General features: G+C 56.5%; 1 protein-coding gene across 2 annotated transcripts in view; it reads left to right on the top strand.

The window, feature by feature from the left end:
- LPCAT1 (lysophosphatidylcholine acyltransferase 1) overlaps nucleotides 1-19618 on the top strand; it is a 73876-nt gene that overhangs the window by 22579 nt on the left and 31679 nt on the right. For both annotated transcript variants that reach the window (XM_026448024.2, XM_026448025.2), the window contains exons 2-6: nucleotides 1053-1195; nucleotides 8193-8407; nucleotides 13208-13320; nucleotides 14610-14670; nucleotides 19387-19445. In XM_026448024.2, the coding sequence (XP_026303809.1) occupies nucleotides 1053-1195; nucleotides 8193-8407; nucleotides 13208-13320; nucleotides 14610-14670; nucleotides 19387-19445 (591 nt within the window). The remainder of the gene's footprint in view (nucleotides 1-1052; nucleotides 1196-8192; nucleotides 8408-13207; nucleotides 13321-14609; nucleotides 14671-19386; nucleotides 19446-19618) is intronic.

The following is a 19618-nucleotide window of genomic DNA, read 5'->3' as shown; positions in this document are numbered from 1 at the left end:
ATGGGGGCCTGCCCAGGCGTGGGGGCCTGCCCAGGCGTGGGGGTCTGCCCTGGCGTGGGGGTCTGCCCTGGCATGGGGGGCCTGTCCTGGTGTGGGGGCCTGCCCTGTCATGGGGGAGCCTTCCTGAGCCCCCATATTGACCTGCACCCCTGCCCTCCTGCCAATCCACTCTCCTGCACTGGGTCTTCCATTGGCTGGAAAGTCACAGCTTCATTCTGCCGTCTTCTCTGTGGTCCGAGGTCCAACCTTGGACCAGCTACCTCCGCACATCACCAACACTGCCGAGGGTGGCGTGTGCATTCTCATGTCCACACAAACGATTTCAGGGGAAACTGCTGAGTGAGGCCTGGGGGGCTGTGGGCTGTATCCTGGGGGGCGGAGCTGCCTGGGGATGTGTCCCGTGGGTCAGAGTGGCCCTTGAATTTGCAGGAGGAAGCTCCACTGTGTTGTTCCCAAGCCACTCGCTTGGCGACTCCAGTAGGTAGGCAGGAAGCCAGCAGTGGGCTTGGAGCATGTCGGTCAGCACTGGTCAGTGTCCACAACCATGGTGAGGGCTGGTCAGCATCAGCACCAGTCAGCCGGTCAGCGCCGGTCACTGTTGGTCAGCCTTGGTCAGCGCTGGTCAGTGCCAGTCAGCCTTGGTCAGCCTTGGTCAGCACCAGTCAGCCTTGGTCAGCCTTGGTCAGCGCTGGTCAGCACTGGTCAGCCGTGGTCAGTGCTGGTCAGTGTTGGTTAGCCTTGGTCAGCCTTGGTCAGTGCTGGTCAGCCGTGGTCAGTGCTGGTCAGTGTTGGTTAGCCTTGGTCAGCACCGGTCAGCCTTGGTCAGCGCTGGTCAGTGTTGGTTAGCCTTGGTCAGCACTGGTCAACACCGGTCAGCCTTTGTCAGCCTTAGTCAGTGCTGGTCAGCCTTGGTCAGCTGTGTGCCGGCTGTAGCCCCTCCCCAGTTCTACACTCTGCAGGGCGCGCTGTCCCTCTGGGCTGACCACCGCCGGGTGGGGAGCTGCCTGGTGTCCCACATGGATTATCTGGATAATGCCCCGCTCCGTCCGCAGGTGGCCCTCATGACACTGACGCTCTTCCCGGTCCGGCTCCTGGTTGCCGCTGCCATGATGCTGCTGGCCTGGCCTCTCGCACTAGTTGCATCCCTGGGCTCTGCGGAGAAGGAACCCGAGCAGCCCCTGGCCCTGTGGAGGAAGTAAGTTGAGCATGTGCTGTGGGGGGGTCATGCGGCCAAACAGTGGGAACCCATTCTCCCAGTGGGGTTGTGTCTCTCCACCCTAGCCCATCCGTCCTTCCCTTCTGAGCCCAGCATCCACCAGGGCTGCCACCTCCCAGTGGGGACTCGGCCACCTCCCTGCTGCCTCCTTCTTCCACGCCTCCGCCACAGTCCTGCTCTGAGGCTTCATTTTCCAGTGCTCTGCAGGACGTGTGGCCACTGTGACACATCCTTGAGCACAGAGATCCCCCTACGCCGTGGCCTTCTCTGCTCCAGAACCTTCCAGGGCTCCCTGTTGCTGATGGAAGTCAGGCTTCTGGACACCCTCTCCTGGCTTTGTGACTCCAGCCCCCTTGCCCCTCCCACCTCAGACCCTCAGCTCTGGCCCTGTCCATGGTGGCCTCCCCAGACCCTCAGGCTGTGAGTGGACGACCTCTTGGGCTGCACTGACAGGGTACCACAGTGACATAGGCCTCCTGCCTAGGGAGGTCCCCACCTGAGTGGCCCCCATGCAGAGGCAGCTGCACCTGGTACGGTTGCTGTGGGCCCGGGAGGGGCCGTCTTCCAGGTGTAAGAGCAGCAGCAATGAGGGGAACGGCTGCTCGGGGGGCAGGTGGCCGCCGTGGCATCTCCTGCCAACCTGGTCTTATTAAAAGTGGGCTAAGTGGGAACAGATTGCCGCATCATAAACGTCCAGTGACTTGACATCAAAATCCCTATTTCCGGCCAGGCTTGGAAAAGCAGAAGCTGCTCCCCAGGGCCAGCAACTGGCTGGAGCCAGGCCCAGCCCTGCCTTCGGACAGGAGGCTCGGGTCCTCCCCCACCCTCCGAGACTACATGTCAGCCAACATTGGCCTGGCCTGCTGCCTCCTGGCACCACCCCTCCAGGGCCGTCTTTCCCTTGCTTTGTGGACCTAAACTCTTCCTGGCTTTTAAGCACAGAATATAAATAAAGCACGATGAGGAGTACTCTAAACTAAAGATCCAAAACAGACCACAAAAAATTAAACTAAATCACAATATTTGTTTCATTTAAATTCCTGAATTCTTGTTTCATTTAAATTCCTGAAAGTATCTGCCATTAGCAAATGAAAATGTTGAGATATTGTAAATATTTTGATAAATATTTTCAGTGTCTTAAAAGTTATCACTCATGTCCTGTAACCACAGCTCTGACAACCCTTCCGTGTGTTGTTAACATCTCTCATCGTCCTGAAGGGGCGCCCGGAATCTTTTATTCAGAAAGAGGATTATTAGTAGTTAATTGGAGGCTGCTGCCTGACTGTAAATAAAGTTTTACCGGCCGGGCGCGGTGGCTCACACCTGTAATCCCAGCACTTTGGGAGGCCGAGACGGGCGGATCACGAGGTCAGGAGATTGAGACCATCCTGGCTAACACTGTGAAACCCCGTCTCTACTAAAAAATACAAAAAACTAGCCGGGCGAGGTGGCGGGCGCCTGTAGTCCCAGCTGCTCGGGAGGCTGAGGCAGGAGAATGGCGTAAACCCGGGGGGCGGAGCTTGCAGTGAGCTGAGGTCCGGCCACTGCACTCTAGCCTGGGCGACAGAGCGAGACTCCGTCCCCAAAAAAAAATAATAATAAATAAATAAGTAAATAAAGTTTTACCGGAGCACGGCCACGCCCACTCGCCTGCGTGATGTTCAGGGCTGCATTGGTGGCGAGCCGGGCCAGGTGGTTGGGACAGAGGCCGTGTGGCTGTAGAGCCTAATGCATTCTCTGCCTGGTCCCCGACAGGCGTAGTGGACGTGCCCAGGCCCCTCCTTTCTCTGGAAGGTGTCTGATCTGTGGGCTGTATGTACACCAAAGTGTTCATGGCCAAGAGGCTGACGGGAGCTGACATCTGCCTGAGCTTCGGTTCTCCTGGATACCCAGGGCCGCACTCAGACACGCAGTTAGGTGCGGGGGAAAGACGGCCACTTAGGGTCCCGGGTTTGCCGCCCCGTTGCGTGCAGACACGGTGTAGTCATCGTTGAGGGCAGCCTGGGCGCTGGGGTCCCCTCACTCCGGGCCCTGCTGAGCGGGTGGACGTTGAGCAGCTCGCTGGGTGGTGGTATCCCGGGGCAGCCTGGGTTCTTTAGGGCGATCGGATTATCACTGGCTTTGGTTCTTCATTTTGCCTTTCTAGATTTTTAAAATTCTCTTTGAAGAATGTGCTTTATCTTGAGGTTTGTTTTTGAAATGTTTTAACCATAAAATAGGAATTGGGTATCAAATATATAACCAAGCAAAATAAATCAAGGCCATATCAAAGTCAGGCTTTCAGTTTTGCTGAGTTGAGAAGCCACAGCTAGAAAGTAGGGGTTCTGTGGCGTTAAGCTGCAGGTGACCTGGCTGAATGTGCTGCTGTGGGTCGCAGTGGCTTCATGGTGCTTTCCTGGCACCCTTTCTCTTTACCCCCGTGTCCTTGTTGGGCTGAGCGCCCCGCCTGCTCTGTTCTATCTCAGGAGGCAGCAGCCCAGTGCAGGCACAGGCTCCACTTTTCACAATAGACGGCTTGGGGCAATTTTCCATTTCCCCGTGCTAACCCTGGTGGTTTTTCTTGTCTATGAATCATTGACTTGGCTTCATCAGGTGGTAAATGGACCACGACGGACTCTTATTCTAGCAGCTATACTTCAGAGACGCTTTCCTGTGTACATCTCATGCACATGTACAGTGCACCATGACAGTGACACGCTGGGATTCCTGTCACCTCTGCTTCATGAGATCTTTGGGCATCTGGGTCTGTGGAGACTCACTGTGTATCATTCTGCATATGTGTGCAGAGAGGGTGTGTATGAGAGAGTGCACATGTGTGTGTATGTGTGTACATATGTGCATGTGAGTGTGCATACATGTGTATGTGCGTGCACGAGAGTAGGTACATGTGCATAGGTGTGTGGTTGCATGCGTGTATGTGAGCAGCCAGTGCGAGTATGCGTGTGTATGAGTGTGTTCATGTGTATATGTGTGTGCTGTGTACATGTGTGTTTTGCATGTGTGTACATGTGAGTGCATCTATGTGTGTATGGATGGATGGATGTCTGTGTATCATGCACATGTACGTGTACGACGGCATGTACTGGTGTATGAGTGTTGTGACTGTGTGTACCTGTGTGTATGTGTGTATATGTGCAGCGTACATGTGTACAGGTGTCCACATATGCTTGTGTGTACATATGTGTGTGAGAGTATATGTGTGTACGTATGTATGAGTGTGTGTGCATGAGCGATGTGTGCATGTGTGTGAATGTGTGCCTGTGTGTGTGCAGGTGAACGTGTGTGCATGTGTGAGAATATGCACGGATGCTTGTGGGCACTCAAGCTGCCCGTGCTGCCTGGCATTGAATCCCACCCCTGGAGCCCCTGGCGTCTCCTTCAGTGGCACCAATGGAAGCTCCTTGGTGCACAGTCCTGGGCTTGGCTTGCTGCTTGAAGGGAAACAGAAGAGAGAACAAACCCTGAATTCTGAACTCCCCAAAGGGAAACCTAGTCACAAAAGCACCGTAGTTAGGGATGCAGGGGATCAGGAGAAAGCTGGATTTGAAGTAGCAGATTCAGAGTGTACCGCTGAATAATAATTACGTAGTCGGTGGGGACTTCAGTTGGCTCACATTACGCTCTGCTCTGCGGTTTTGAATAGATTGATGCTGAATTAAAGCATTTTTGCTGAATGTAAGTGAGTGTCATTCAAACCTTCCTAAAATAAAAATCTTAGGCTTTCAGTGAAAGAATGACACAGTTTTGCAAAAGGCACTATTTTAAGTTACTTTCAAAACACACAGTGTTGTAAAAACCGTAGCATCGTTTTGCAAAACGCGACCATCTGGTGCTGAATCCTTGACCGCTGGCCAAGTCCTGAGCTGAGCCAGGCCCTCCAGGGGCTGCCCCTTGGCTGACTGGACGGTTCAGGTGATGGTGCCCTTTCCTGAATGCTCTGTGTGGGAATGTGCGTTCCCAAGTTTGGGGATGCCATCCCCGTGATGACTGTAGGTACTCCGCGTATGTTGGCCTGGAGGTTGGAGCTTGAACTTGAGCATCGATCCACTTCATCTAGTCTCCCAGAAGCCAGCAGCTCCTGCCACCTGCGTCTCAGCCTGGGACTCCCCGCTCCCCACCAGCTGCCCAGGGGCTGTCCCTGACCCAGCTAGGCCGGTCCGCATGCAGCACCAGACTTGGCTCCTTGAGGCCCTGCCAGACGTGGCCCCAGGGCCCCTTCCCTTGCCCTGCCCCACCGGCACCGTAGCCAGCAGTCAGGCTGTGTACATGTGTACAGGTCCTCTCCAGCACCCGCTCCGCCTCTTGCCTCCGGTCGCAGCAGAACATTTGGAACCCGCAGAGCCGCGGCCTGCGCATGCCCCTCACGCTTGGATGTGTGGGCCTCCCCCGCCCACCTCCACACGCCGGCTGGGTTGCGGGGATGAAGGCCTCAGCGGCCTTTCTCCTTTTCCCCCTGCATGTTCTGGGAGATTTCCTCCTCCTCATTTCCCAGGCTTTCCTGTGAGTTGCTTGTCTCCACAGTGACAGTCTTGGTTTCTGAGAGTGTTTTCTTGTTCCTTGATGCCCCTCAGAGCACCTTGTTCTTCCTGACTCTCTTGGCGAGCATGGTGGATGTTTTGCACCCCTCTTCTGATGCCCACCCTTTCTGTCTCCTTGGGGTCAGACCTCTGCTTCTCTGCCATGCAGCTGCTCTGCTCACACGTCTCAGGATTCTTGGGTGTCGTCTGTGTGAGGACGGTAGGACAGAGTGGATTTCCCGGGGGTGCTGATGGAGATCCCCGCTCCTGTGTATGCAGATAGATCCGTCTCCTGATTCACACTCGCCTGGGAACGGGCTGCCCAGGCACCTGAGCACCTTGGGCTTGCGCTGGCTGCCTTTGCCTTGGGGTGAGTGGGTCCTGGGCCCCCCACCCCACAGCGAGCGGAGCTTTTCTCTAAGGCCGTCATCTGCACCAGCAGTCCGGGTTTTCACATGTGGATGGTTTAGGTATAAAATTCCTCCAAGATCTTTAGAAACGAGCAGAGGCTGTTTTTCCCCTTCCCCTACACCCAGTACCTTTCCCCGAGCACGGTCTGACCCTGCAGTTCGATTTGGGGGCTGGCAGGTGTGTTCCTCCAGGGGCTGCCCAAGTTTTGATCCCTTTTTCTCTGCTGCCCTCTCTCCTGCCCCTGAGCCTGCCCGGAACCGGCCCTGTGCCTGCCGCAGCCTCCTCTGCAGCCTCACTTCTCCTTCTCCCGCTGCCTTGTTTCTTCCATCTTAGGCATCAGTTGCTGTCTGTTGGCTTTTGTTTCTGTACTTTTTTTTTTTTTTTTTTTTTGTGGAAAATAACATGCGTACATAAGAGTACATCTTTATTTTTTAGTTTAGTTTTCTTGAGATAGAGTCTCACTCTGTTGCCCAGGCTGGAGTGCAGTGGTGCAATCTTGGCTCACTGCAACCTCCGCCCCTTGGGTTCAGGCAATTCTCCTGCCTCAGCCTCCTGTGTGGCTGGGATTACAGATGCCCACCACCACGCCCAGCTAATTTTTGTATTTTTAGTAGAGACAGGGTTTCACCATGTTGGCCAGGCTGGTCTTGAACTCCTGACCTGAGGTGATCCACCCATCTTAGCCTCCCAAAGTGCTGGGATTACAGGCATGAGCCACCCTGCCTGGCCAGAAAAGTACATTTTTAAATGTTCAGCTGAACAGGTGGTGGAGAAGTGCAAGCCTGTGTAATCCCCCTCCTCTAGAAAAGTAGCATCCTGGGTTGGTCCCCAGCATCTCCTTATGTAACTACACCATTGTTTATCACCCGCATACACAAAGGCCGTTCCAGAGTGGCCCCGCAAGAGGCTCTGTGCTCTCCTAGTGACCGCCTTGGCTCAGATCCATGGGGACCCCGTCCTGGAAGTCTTCTGAGAGGATCCTCCATCCCAGGGGAATGTGAATCCAGTAAGGCTTCAGGCTCTTGCTTCTCTGTGCCGTGGTTTTACCCAGTGCGATCCCCCACTTAACCCAGTGGCCGAGTGAGACGTGGCTTTTCACGAGGGTGAACCATGTTCTCTGTGGACTAAGGTGTGCGTGGCCTGTGGCTTCTCACACACCATGGCCGTCTGCTGCCTGTCAATTCCCTGACGTGTGGAATAACAGCCTCATCGGTAACCTCATATGAAAGCGAATACACACATTTAAGAGGCTAAATTTGTATCTATTTTAAAAAGAGATCAAGGATACACAAATTCAGTTAACCTAGGCTGATTTTTACTTTATTTTCGAAATTTATTGGCCATCTAATTTCTTCCAGAAACAGCTCACTGTAATAATACAACGCCTGGTTGTGGGAACCCCGGGCTTCCTGTGGAGATGAGATGGGGAAATTCGCACGCAGGTCTCAGCTTCCGCGTCAGCTCTGAGCCCCTCCATATTTCGATATGCATTTTAAGGGCTTTAATGTTTTTCCCGTTTCAAAATGATAGGATGCTGTTATATAAATAAGTTGCTAACATGAAGGTCCGGAGGTCTTCTGGCCTGGGGCTTGTGCTGTCTGTGTTCGGGAGTCTCATGTTGTCTTAGCACTGCCTGTCGCGTGGTCGTGACCGCCACACAGGGCCCCACGGCCTCCCTCATAGGAGAGAGCGCAGCCAGCCAGGGCACAGGCGGAGGCCAGGAAGGCGTGGCGTCTTTTCTTCCCTCAAGCAGATGTCCCAGTAGCGGTGACCACAGGAAGCCCGTGGCCTGGACTGTGCCCTGGAGGGCCCTCCTGTGGGACTGCCCCGTGCCTCACACAGCCTCCGAGACCGCGGACCCATGCCCGTGTGCCCGCGTGACGCGAGACCGCGGACCCGTGCCCGTGTGCCCGCGTGACGTGTGACCGCGGACCCGTGCCCGTGTGCCCGCGTGACGTGAGACTACGGACCCGTGCCCGTGTGCCCGCGTGACGCGTGACCGCGGACCGTGCCCGTGTGCCCGCGTGACGCAGCGCCCTCTTTTGCAGGGTTGTGGACTTCCTGCTGAAGGCCATCATGCGCACCATGTGGTTCGCCGGCGGCTTCCACCGCGTGGCCGTGAAGGGGCGGCAGGCGCTGCCCACCGAGGCGGCCATCCTCACGCTCGCGCCTCATTCATCCTACTTCGACGCCATCCCTGTGACCATGACGATGTCCTCCATCGTGATGAAGGCAGAGAGCAGAGACATCCCGATCTGGGGAAGTGAGTGGGACCCCCCTGCTGGGAGTGAGGGACCCCGCCCTGCTGGAAATGAGAGAGCCCCCTGCCACTGAGAATAGGAGATTCCCCTCCTGCTGGGAGTGAGGGTCCCCCCTCTGTTGGGAATAGTGAGACTCCCTCTGCTGCTGGGAGTGAGGGATCCCCCTCTTCTGGGAATGATAGATCCCTCCCCTGCCAGGAACGAGGGACCCCAGATGCTGGAAATGAGTGAGACCCCCCTGCCGGGAGTGAGGGACCACCCCACGCTGCTGGGAGTGATCGAGCCCCCACCGCCGGGCACATTGGCCTCGCACCCCATTTCCTGTGTTGTGGTTTCCTGTGTAATTTTCATTGTTGTAATTGTTATTTTTATTGGCACCTGAGTGCCCTCACTATCATAACAGGCTACAGTGCTTGCTCCAGGTCTGCTTGGCAAGGGTGGCTCTCCTTTATCAGATGGCAGCTCTGGAAGTCTTTGGGAGCAGGTCGGCAGGGCTGCCTGTGCACCCGGGCTGTGCCGTGAACCCGGGGGCCTGAGCACCTGGTGCTGCTGTGACCACTCCCCAAAGCCGGGGGCTCACTGCAGCAGAGACCCACCCTCTCGTCATCTGGGGACCAGATGTTCAAAATCAAGGCGTCTCTGGGCCGAAGACCCTGTGGGGGCCCCTTCCTGCCTCTTCCCACTCTGGGGGCTGCAGGCGATCCTGGGCTGTGGCTGCATCGCTCTGCCTCTGCCTCAGTGGTTGACTGGCCTGGCTCCCTCTAAGTGTCTCTCCTCCATGTGTCTGTTACAAGGGCCAGTCGTTGGATGATCCAGGATGCTCTTGTCTTGAGATCCTTAACAAGTTTCCTCTGTAAAAACCTTTTTCCAAATAAGGTTCCATTCACAGGTTCCAGGGTCAGCATGTGGACCCATCTTTGGGGGCCACATCCCATGGACCCACTGCTCTGGGAGGACTGTAGGGAGCCCTGGAGCCCTGCGTGGCCCCTCACTCAGCTGTGTGCAGCCCTGATCCGCCAGAGCTCTGTCCTCGGTGCTCTTCAGGGCGGCTGGGCCTGTTCTGTCCTCGTGCTTCCTTCACAGGTGCCATCAGCACAGCAGGTTCTGGGGCACAGCGGGTCCTGGGTTGGCAGTGGGCGGTGCTGCGGGCAGGAGCTGCAGGGAGGAGGGGCGTCGTCTGTGGCTGGGGCCCTCACCTGGGCGCTCCTGCCGGCTCTGTTTCCACGCAGCACCTAACGTGAGCATTCATGTGACAGTTTTCTAGAGAATATCTGGGGGGGACACATTCTGTGGTGCTGAACCACTGAGGGTGGCAGCCACGGCTGGGATAGGAAGGCTGGAAGTGGGATGAGGAAGCCCCGGCACGGCCCGTAGGAGATTGGACCTGCAGCAGCCAGAGGGTGTCCAGACTGTGCCTGCAGCTGGGCAGTTGTGGGTGGCCTGAGTCTGCCTGGGACAGGCCTGGAAATCGGGGATGGTCCTTGGTGGGACTGGAGGTTCTAGGGCTGGCTGCACTCAGCTGGCTGGGGAAGCCTGGAGGAGGCTGGACAGGCTGGCAGTGGAGGCGAGATTGGACTGCAGGCACCATCCAAGGGATGGCCTTGGCTCTCACACGCAGGTTTCTCCGCTCTGCACGCTCCACTGGCCCGTGGGGCAGCCCCAGCTCCAGTCAGCACCCTTTGCATCCTGTGGTTCCGGCACACCCAGAAAACCACATTTGTGCCCCCACCATGGCAAAGGCCCATGGTCCTTCGTCATCCGCTCAGGGAAGGGGATTGTGGAGCCGTGTGCCCAGGGACCCTCGCAGCTGTAGGGGTCCTTGGGTAGGGGGGCTGGCCCACCCAGAGTGAACCTGAGTGATTGGCCGGGCTCTCCCCGTGCCCCTTGGTGCTTCCCTGTGGAGATCGCCAGCGTGAAGGAGTGTTTGGTACGGTGATGCTGGACGTTGTAGTCCCATCTTTCTAGAGGCCCGGGATTCCACCTCTTCAGGACCAGCCCAGGTGGCCCAGCACTGCCTTCATCTCGGCACAGCAGGAAGAACGGCCGCAGCCTTGCTGCTGTGTGCAGGGCATCTTGGCGCAGCAGGAAGAACGGCCGCAGCCTTGCTGCTGTGTGCAGGGCCCTCGTGGAGCCCTGTGTGTCTCGTCATTTCAGAGATCATCCATGGACCTGCGAGGGAAAGACAGTGACAAACAGGCTTGCCAGAAATTTTTGTTGGAATTCAAACTTAGCAGGAACCACATTTTGCTCCCTGCTGTCCTGGCCTGAAAGGGCCATCGTCCTGGGGCGTGGCTGATGACTCCTCTACCGGGCACCTGGAGCACCTCTGATTCGGGAGCTCAGAACCATCTCCCCAGGCTGCAGCTCAGAACCATCTCCCCAGGTCCCAGCTCAGAGATGTCTCCCCAGGCTGCAGCTCAGAGACATCTCCCCGAGTCCCAGCTCAGAGACGTCTCCCAGGGTTCCAGCTCAGAGACATCTCCCCGGGTCCCAGCTCAGTGATGTCTCCCTGGTCCCAGCTCAGAGACATCTCCCCTGGTCCCAACTCAGAGACGTCTCCCTGGTTTCCAGCTTGGAGATGTCTCCCCGGTCCCAGCTCAGAGACGTCTCCCTGGTTTCCAGCTCAGAGACGTCTCCCCAGTCCCAGCTCGTGGTGACTTCTGGCTCCTCTCGTGGACCCTTTGACAGCTCACAACTTTGTTGAAGACATGAGTATTGAAAATGTTCAAAATATTTTCATTTTTAGATGTATCAGTACCAATTAGAGTGATCAACCAAGTGGATTTTTTTCATTTTCACATTGTTAGTTTCCTTTCAGTGACCTTCATATCTGCACCATCCATTTACAAACCTTGTCAAGGAAAGTTTGAGGCTCAAATGCGCAAAAGACAGCAGAATGCTGTCACCTTCTTGCTGGCAAAATGCGCCAGTCCCAGTGTGGCTGTGCACAGGGTGTGGTGACGCCCTTCGCTCCTCAGGGCTCCTGGGGAGGAGCTGCATCTCCTTGCTGTCCTCACCGCCCAGTTCTCGGTGCTCAAGTGTGAAACGCACCCCGAGCAACCCACCCGAAGACGCACAGCCCAAGACTTCTCTGGGATGCAGAGTCCTCACTCTGCGCCCCTCACATGTATCCCCGGACCCCACTGAGAGCGTGAAATGCCCCCATGTCACTGTTCTTTTCTTCGCCGTTATAGACAACTTCTGAAATTTTAACTCTGTTCATGAAACAAACCAGCTGACAAGATGGCGAAGGTGGCAGGGTGGCATCTCCAGACCCCGTGTGCCCTCAGGATGACCATGGGACGCTTTGGCCAAAACAGTGGGCACCGAAAGACCACGCAGTCAGGGCCATTTCTTTCACGCATGCGCCATCCTGTGAGACAACTCTGTCATTCTTCCCTTCTTCTGATTTCGTCCTTTTTGGCAGAGTTGGGAATAACCCATGAGTAAGGATGAAATAGTCCTGGAATCGTGAAAAAGGAAAATGATTCAAGACATAGGAAAGACCACAAAGACCCTCGTGTGTCTTTGATTTTACAGGAGGTTCCCACAGACCCAACAGGCAGCCACAGGATAGAAGGAATTTTCTTTTTTTGGCTTCAATTTTCTCATTGTTCTTGGAGGAAAGAACCTCCAAGCAAGAATGAAAGTCATGAAATGCTACTCCTTACAAGTAATAAAAACACTAAGAAAAGAAACTGAACTGGGGGGGGAGGTGGAGCTGACCTGCAGCGGCCTGGGAGCCCATGGTGGGGTCGGAGACACGCTCAGTTGGCCTGGGGGGCGCCATGCGTGGATCCTGCTCACCGTCCTCAAAAAGGAAGCTCCACTCAGGGGTAGTTTCATTTTAAAGTCTTCAGAGTTTGCTCTTCTGAGAAGTACGTTTCCACGTTCAAATCCTTTTGCAGAAAGACAGGTGCCGTGCCTGTGTTGCCCTGGTTGAGCACCAGCCTTCATGGCAGGGTGTCCCTTGTACCCCAGCCCCGCACCTTCCAGGAGGCTGTGGGGTACCATGGTTAGAACTGGGGCTGCGCTACAAAGCACCACAAAACTGGTGGCTTAGAACAACAGGAATGTATTCTCCCCCGTCTGGAAGCAGAAGCGCCAGAACAAAGTGCTGGCAGCACTGGGCTCTTCTGAAAGCTCCCTCAGGCCTCCTGGCTCCTGGCGGGAAGATGCTGGCTGTGGCTACATCCCCCCATCGCCTCCTTCATCATTGGCCTTCTCTCCCCTTCTTCGTGTCCTCTTCCCATAGGGACCCTCATCTGGGACTTTAGCTTGATCGTCTGCTTTGTCTCCTCCTCCCATAGGGACTCTCAACTGGGACCTTGAGCATCTGCTGCCACCTGTTTCCAAATGAGGTCCCATTCCCGGTACCAGGAGTGAGGGATTCAGCTTCTCTTTTAGGGGATGCAGTTCAACCCACACGGGGTGGGCGGGGCCCAATCCACATGACCTGGCACCTTCAACCCTGACCTCTGTGAAGACCAGGACTAAAGACTTTCTGCTTCCTGGCGGTTGTCTTTCATTGACTTCCGTTCTGTGCTCCGTGTCCTCAGTGGGTGCCGTGGACTTGGTGTTTGTTACTTGTGGCACTGGGGATACAGGGCTTGCTTCTGTCACAGATGTGGGAAGGCCAGGTGCTGCTCCCATTCCCTCAGTCAGGGACTCACAGCCCACCCGTGGCACAGGCCCTGGGGCATCTGCCCCACTGGGCACCGTGCAGCAGCCCCCTCATTGCCCAGCCCTGCCTGGCAGGAGCCATGCATTCCACGTGATCCGTCTCCCCTCCTCTCTTCCAGCTCTGATCCGGTATATACGGCCTGTGTTCGTGTCCCGGTCAGACCAGGATTCTCGCAGGAAAACAGTAGAAGAAATCAAGAGACGGGCGCGGTCAAACGGAAAGTGGCCGCAGGTAACGTGCGCAGCCCTGATTGTGTTTCAGTGGTTTTATTCCGAAAGATGCAAACTTCGGGAGTGGGGAGGAAGAAACCGGGGCCCTTCCTCCGGGGCTGGATTCCGAATCTCTTCTCCTAGTGAGTACGTGAACTCAGGAGAGTGCTGCCAGGCACCTTTGGTTTCGGTACCCAAAATTTAAAGTTAAAGTAAGGAAAAACAATTCTCAGACTCATCTCAGCTTCCTAAATCACCTTTTTTGAGCTCAGTTCTGACTCAGAGCATTGCTCATCCACCCTCCTGTTGCAGTCTGATTTTGGAGTTGATGTGTCAGCCTGCTGTGTGTTGGGTGGTTCCAGAAGTCCTGGAGTAAACTTCCTGGTCTATGTGCTGGTTCCCAGGCATCATTCAGAAGCTCTGACCCCAGCTGTAGGGGCAGCTCGGCCAACATGAGCTTGGACACTCTTTTCCTTCCAACTGAGCCAGCATTAGAAGCTGGACATTTCACAGAACTGTCTGGGATCTGATTGCTCAGGAAGCTTTGCAGGGTCTGGCTGGAGCTAGCCCCTTAGAGGGCTGTGACTTCCAGGGTGCCCCAGTTCTGCCCCCGCAAGCACAGGCAGCCTCCTCTCCGACCCAGTTGGCCTGCCTGGCCCTGGGCTTGCCAGGGTGAGCCCACGCCGGCCCACCTGAGGTCTCCCTTCCTCGCGGGGCCCGGAACGGAAAGCAGCCTGCAGGGCTGGGAGTTTGAGTGCAGTTTCTGCTTCTATAGGCCAGTGTGAATCGGAGGAACCGAAACCCTAGTGTGGAGGGTGCTGCCTGACTGGGGCTCAGCTCCCCTGCTCATCCAGCCCGTTGCTGGGGTCCCAGCCCTCCTTTGGCTCCATCAGCCAGGCACTGCCATTTGTGGGTCTTTGCTCTCCTCTCCGCCTTCTTCCTGATGAGAATGAGTGCTGCCCCCAGGAGGTGTTTATGTTGTGCCAACCATGGGTTATATTTAGTTGCACCTGGTTCTCACAGTGTCTGAGAGGTGGGCACCGTTATGACCCGGCTTTCCAGGAGCTGTAGTTGAAGAAGACAGAAGCTGTTTGTGTATTGACACTGCTGCCACAGTTTCAGAAAACCAGCGGAGTGCAAGTCAGTGTGTGCTTCCAGAATGCATTTTAATAATTTAGAAACTGAATCTGAGTCCAGTGTCTAAATTATGTCAGTAGCAAAGAAAATATATTGTGAAGATTGGCGTCTGTAAGCTCTGAATTATAATTATGTACAGTTTAATGCTGATCTTTTTCTTCCTCCCACTTCCAGATAATGATTTTTCCAGAAGGAACTTGTACGAACAGGACCTGCCTAATTACCTTCAAACCTGGTATGTAGTTTTCTTAATTGTTTATTGTTCTTCTAGAGAAAAGGAAAATATTAAAGTGATGCTTCTGAAGAATGTGCTGTGAGCATAAGAACAGTTTCTGCTTTTATCCTGTGTGCTGGGGTTCTTAGAGGTATTCCTAAGAAAAGTCACAAAAGAAATTTGAGAATTTGAGTCAAGGATTATCGTGTTTACAGGAAGATGGAGAAGTTATGGTTTCAGGTTGTTTCCAGTGAGGTGGAGATAGAGGTTTGCCTCTGTTTTGAGATCTAGGCTAGGGGAGTCCTGGGTCCACAAGGGGCCTCCTTGCCTTTGAATGGTTCAGGGTGCCCTTCTTGGCCTGCAGCTCACCCCCAACACCCGCCTGGGAATCCCAGGTGCAGATCCCTGCGAGCCATCCTCAGATGCCCAGGTCCTCAGGTCTCCAGGCAGACATTGTTCTTTCTCCCTGGGGAGGGGGGACTCAAGTGCATGTGAACTTGGGTCTCTCCCGCGGTGGTCACCCGGGTCTAGTGTTGTGTCTGCACCCGTGACATGGGAAATGTGGCTGTGAGCAGGCATTGGGTCTCTCCCGCGGTGGTCACCCGGGTCTAGTGTTGGGGTCTGCACCCCGACGTGGGAAGTGTGGCCGTGAACAGGCAGCAGAGTCCACTGTTCTTTCTGCGCTGAGTCTGTTTGGAATTCTGCAGACCCTTGGGCATGTCAGAGGGTCCACCTGGGTCCTGTTGTCTCCCCTGGGCTACTTTAGAAAGTCGTGGCTCTCATCACCTGTGTCCACACTGGGGCATGCAGACCTGTTCTCTGGGGTTGGGTCAGAGCCACGTGGAAAAGCCAGTGCCTCGCTTGGACTGGCACCGGCCGCCGTGCCTCTGGGGCCGCACAACCTGCGTGTCTGGGCTTTTGTGGGAGCTGGGTCGAGGAAGTGTGCAGTCGCTTGCCTACGTGTGCCGCCGTGGTTTCCGGGCCTATGGCCATCCTCCTCCTGCTCAGATGCGCGTGGTTTCACCCTCCGCCCTCCTTGGTGCAGCAGGCAGATGGCAGGTTTTGTTGCTAGCAGAGCCTTCAAAGTGCAGCTCCATGGAAGGTACTGGGTCTTCCCGTTCCATTGTCTTCACCACGTGTGGTTCTAATCAGAACCAGAGATGCAGAGGGTGGAGGCGGCACCCAGTGATCAAGAATCCACGTGCCCCCACCACACTGGGCCCATGCCTGGGCATGGACTGTGGGCAACCTTGATGAAGGCTGAAAGTGGGCTGTGTTTCCAAGGCGCCAGGCAGAAGACAGCTGGCAAGTATGTCAGGTCTCGTTCCTCGGCAGGTGTGGGGCTGGGGTCAGTGCCGGGCCCTGTCTTCAAGGGCAGGCGTTCCTTGGGAGTGGAGCCTCGTGCCTGCGGGGAGGCCCCTGGGGAGGGCCATCGCCTTGCCCTTTGGAGCTGGCAGCCCTCGTGTAGACGTGAGGAGGGCGTGTGAGCACCTCTCAACGCATATCACAAAACCCAGCACCGAGGGGAGTCATGGCGGTGCCCGGCGGGAGCTCACTGCGTGCAGTCCAGGAAGGGCGCTCACTGTGCCCCAGGTGGGTTCCACAGCGTCTGGGGAGACGACACGGCAGCTTGATCCCATCCCCGTCTCCGTTTCCAGTGGGTCCAGCTGTGAGTTCCGCATGTCACCCTCAGGCACAGGGTTCCGGCTGCCTCGAGTCACGGGTTCAGAATCTCTCAGGCCCTCGTGCAGCTTAGCCGGGAACTTTTTAGTGAGGTTTGGAGCCTCCTGTTTGGAGGTGAAATTGGTGTGTGGTGCGTGATCCTGACGCCTCATGGGGAGCCCTTCAGAGCTGTGGGGGTCTCCTACCTTGAGCCTGACACCAGAGGCACCCACAACCTCCCTGGTGTCTTGGGCTCAAGCTGCCCCAGCTCCATGGTGGCCCACCCACTCAGACCCCTCCTTCCACCTTCCATCAGATCGCCTGATGTTGGGGTCATGTTGCTGGGGTCACCCCTGTTTGGGCACCACTGCCAGTTCCCCGCCTTCATCCTGGGAGACCTTCCTGCATCGGGCCCAGCCTGCAGCCTCAGGCTCCTGGAGCCTCTGCCAGGCTCCTCCTGGGCCCGGGGGCCTTCTTTCTCCTGAGTGTCTCCTGTCCGTGCTGCACTGTCCACCTGAGTCCCCCATTGCAGACCCAGGCCAGGGGTGCCAGGGAGTCCCTGGCCTTGGCCGCCTCTGAGGTGGGAGTGACAAAGCTCAGCAGAGCCCCATGGGGTCACCCTGCTGGATGTGGTGGGTTCCAGCAGGGCTGGGTCCCTCAGGCTCTGCAGGGATCGAGTTGCACCTGAAACAGGCCCATGCGGGGCTTTCCTCTCCAGTGTCCACACTCACCCTCTTTGTCAGAGGGCACTAGAGCAGGATCGGCTGACTGGGTGTCTGGAGACCACTCCTGGAAGGTCCTGGTCCCACGCCCTCCACATGCCCACACCCCACCTGCCTGCCAGCTCCAAGCTCTCAGAGCAGAACGAAGACAGTAAGAAGGCCCTAGGATACTGCGTGGGTCCAGCGATGGCACCGACTGCCTGAGGATGCAGAGGCTGGGCCTGCCGAATGTGGCTGCCGGGAGTGGACGCAGCTCTCCCTGGGCCACAGTGGCCTCCCTGCACTGGCTGTGAGCAGACATGGCTGCGGTTCTCCCTGGGCCGCGGTGGCCTCCCTGCACAGGCTGTGCCAAATGTAGACATGGCTCTCCCTGGGCCATGGTGGACTGTTTCTTCCTGTGGGGTGGGCTGTGGGGGATGGGCATTATGAGTAAGGGGTGATGGCCTTCTGGGGGCCTCAGGGGTCTCTGCTGAGCCATCTTCCAGCCTCATTGTTGCAACCAGTGAAGTTAGACCCATGCCCAGCACAAGGTATGTGTGAATATGGAGGTTTCTGCGCATTTTAGAAGCCCGCGCCTCCTCCCCTCAGCTTTGTTCCTGCGTTCAGGAGCCCTGGGCTCCAACGCCCTCATCTTGGTTTCTCCAGCCTGACCTTTGTGCAGCCTGCCCTGGGTGCATGGTGCTGGTGGGGTCGGGGTGCTGCTGACCCACAGGGGCCCCTGGGAGACTAGGGAGGCCAGAGACTCCTACAGACTTTCCCACCGGGATTTCCATGAAGTCACTGACCTTTCAGGCTCATGGAGGGGTTTCTGTGCTCTTGGGGACTTTCCCAGGAGGTCCCCAGTGTGTTGAGGTGTTCTTTGATTCTTACTGAGTTTCTTCAGTGATGTCCCCTTGACACGTGGTTGAGATGATCAGCTGAGCTGCAGCAGCAAAGCCATCATCACCCGCAGCAGCTCTCGGCTCTCCATGTGTGCTCCTGGGCTCGGTCCTGGGCAGTGAGGACTGTTTTCTCCACACTGCATGTCTGAGGGGCTGGGGCTCGGCTGCCGGGCGTTGGAGCTGGGGCTTGAGCCTGGGTCTGTGCCAGCTCTGCCGTCCTCCGCCTCCCCTGACACAGCCACCCGTCCACCTGGGTACACAGAAGTGCAGGGTGAACTGCGTGAGCTTGTTCCCAGATGCTGCTGAGCCCACAGCAGGAAAGGGGCAACCCAGCACTGGACACGGGGGAGCTACGGCACACAGGCCAGGGACTTGGGGTGCCGGCTGGACACCAAGGCTGCAGGCGGATGTCCTGCGTGAGATGAAAGCCGAGTGGGTTGGGCTGTCAACTCGAAGTTTCAGCCCTGACACGGGCCTCTGGCTTCAGGCCACCGTGAAAGGAGAAATGGCCCTAGGGACAGACGCTCCTGGCAGCTCCAGGGGCAAACATGGGCTCCATTCTCCCAGAATCGTGCAGGATCCCGCAGCCAGGACCAACCCCAGATTCCTGACCACAGTGGCGCTCGCTGGCAGCCTGGGAGGAACGTGCTACCTGGGGATTGGCCCGCATGGCCTCAGGTTGTCAGGCAGGGGAGCCCTTCTCAGACCGCCTGTCCTGTTCTAAAACTTGAGTACTTCTAATGCCTGAGTTTTCCGGTTAAAAACAAAATCTTTCGATAGACATTTAAATAGAATTTAAAATAGAAACAGAACCCACAGAGTCCATGGTGCCTTGCTCCAGCCCGCAAGGGCACAGCTTCGGCCAGAGAGAAGGTGGAGCGGCAGCTGGGTGCAGCCACAGTTCCAGTGGGAACGGGGAGGTTCCTGAGCCTCCGTGGCCTGGGGCTCTAGCTGGGCCTTGCTGGGGCTCCTCCTGATTCCTTGGGAACCCATCAGGTGGCAGCCGCTCAGAGACAGAGGCAGGTCCCAGGCAGGTCCTGCTGCAGCTGTGACCAAGTCCGCCTGTCCTTGGAGCTGAGCCCCAGGGGCAGGTGAGGGTGGTGGGTGGGGCCCCGAGGCAGATGTGTGTGCTTGGTGGGGGCAGACCCTGACCCCATCAGGTGGATGGGCATGGCCGGTGATGAGGACCCTCACTTCCCACCGACGCCTTCCAGCTGGTGCGAGATGTTATAACAGAAAGTGTCCCTTGGCCAGGGAGCGCCCCTGGCCGAGGTTCCCGCCCATCCGTGCTGTGGCACTGGGTGTTTACGGTCAGGACAGATGTTGAGGTAGACCAGGCATGGAGTGCCCTTGCTGACCAGGAAAGCCTAGACAGAAAAGCTCATTTTCATCCCAAGAGCAGCATGAGAAACACAGCAGATGCTGTCCTGCGTGGGCTTCTGTGGGTCACACCACTGTTCCTTTCTCGGCAGGTGCGTTCATCCCGGGAGCACCCGTCCAGCCTGTGGTTTTACGATATCCAAATAAACTGGTGAGTTGTGTTTTCCTGGGGTCAGCTTCCGGGGAATTCTCTGGGAATGGGAACTGCGAGCTGCTTCTGTGCACCTGCGTCTCCATCTCTGCTTCTGTGCACCTGCGTCTCCATCTCTGCTTCTGTGCACCTGCGTCTCCATCTCTCCTCTGTGCACCTGCGTCTCCATCTCT

The sequence above is a fragment of the Piliocolobus tephrosceles genome, chromosome 4, assembly GCF_002776525.5.
Source record: "Piliocolobus tephrosceles isolate RC106 chromosome 4, ASM277652v3, whole genome shotgun sequence".
Taxonomy (NCBI): Eukaryota; Metazoa; Chordata; class Mammalia; order Primates; family Cercopithecidae; genus Piliocolobus; species Piliocolobus tephrosceles.
Note: the sequence above shows the minus strand (reverse complement) of the source record. Positions and strands in the feature narration are given on the sequence as shown.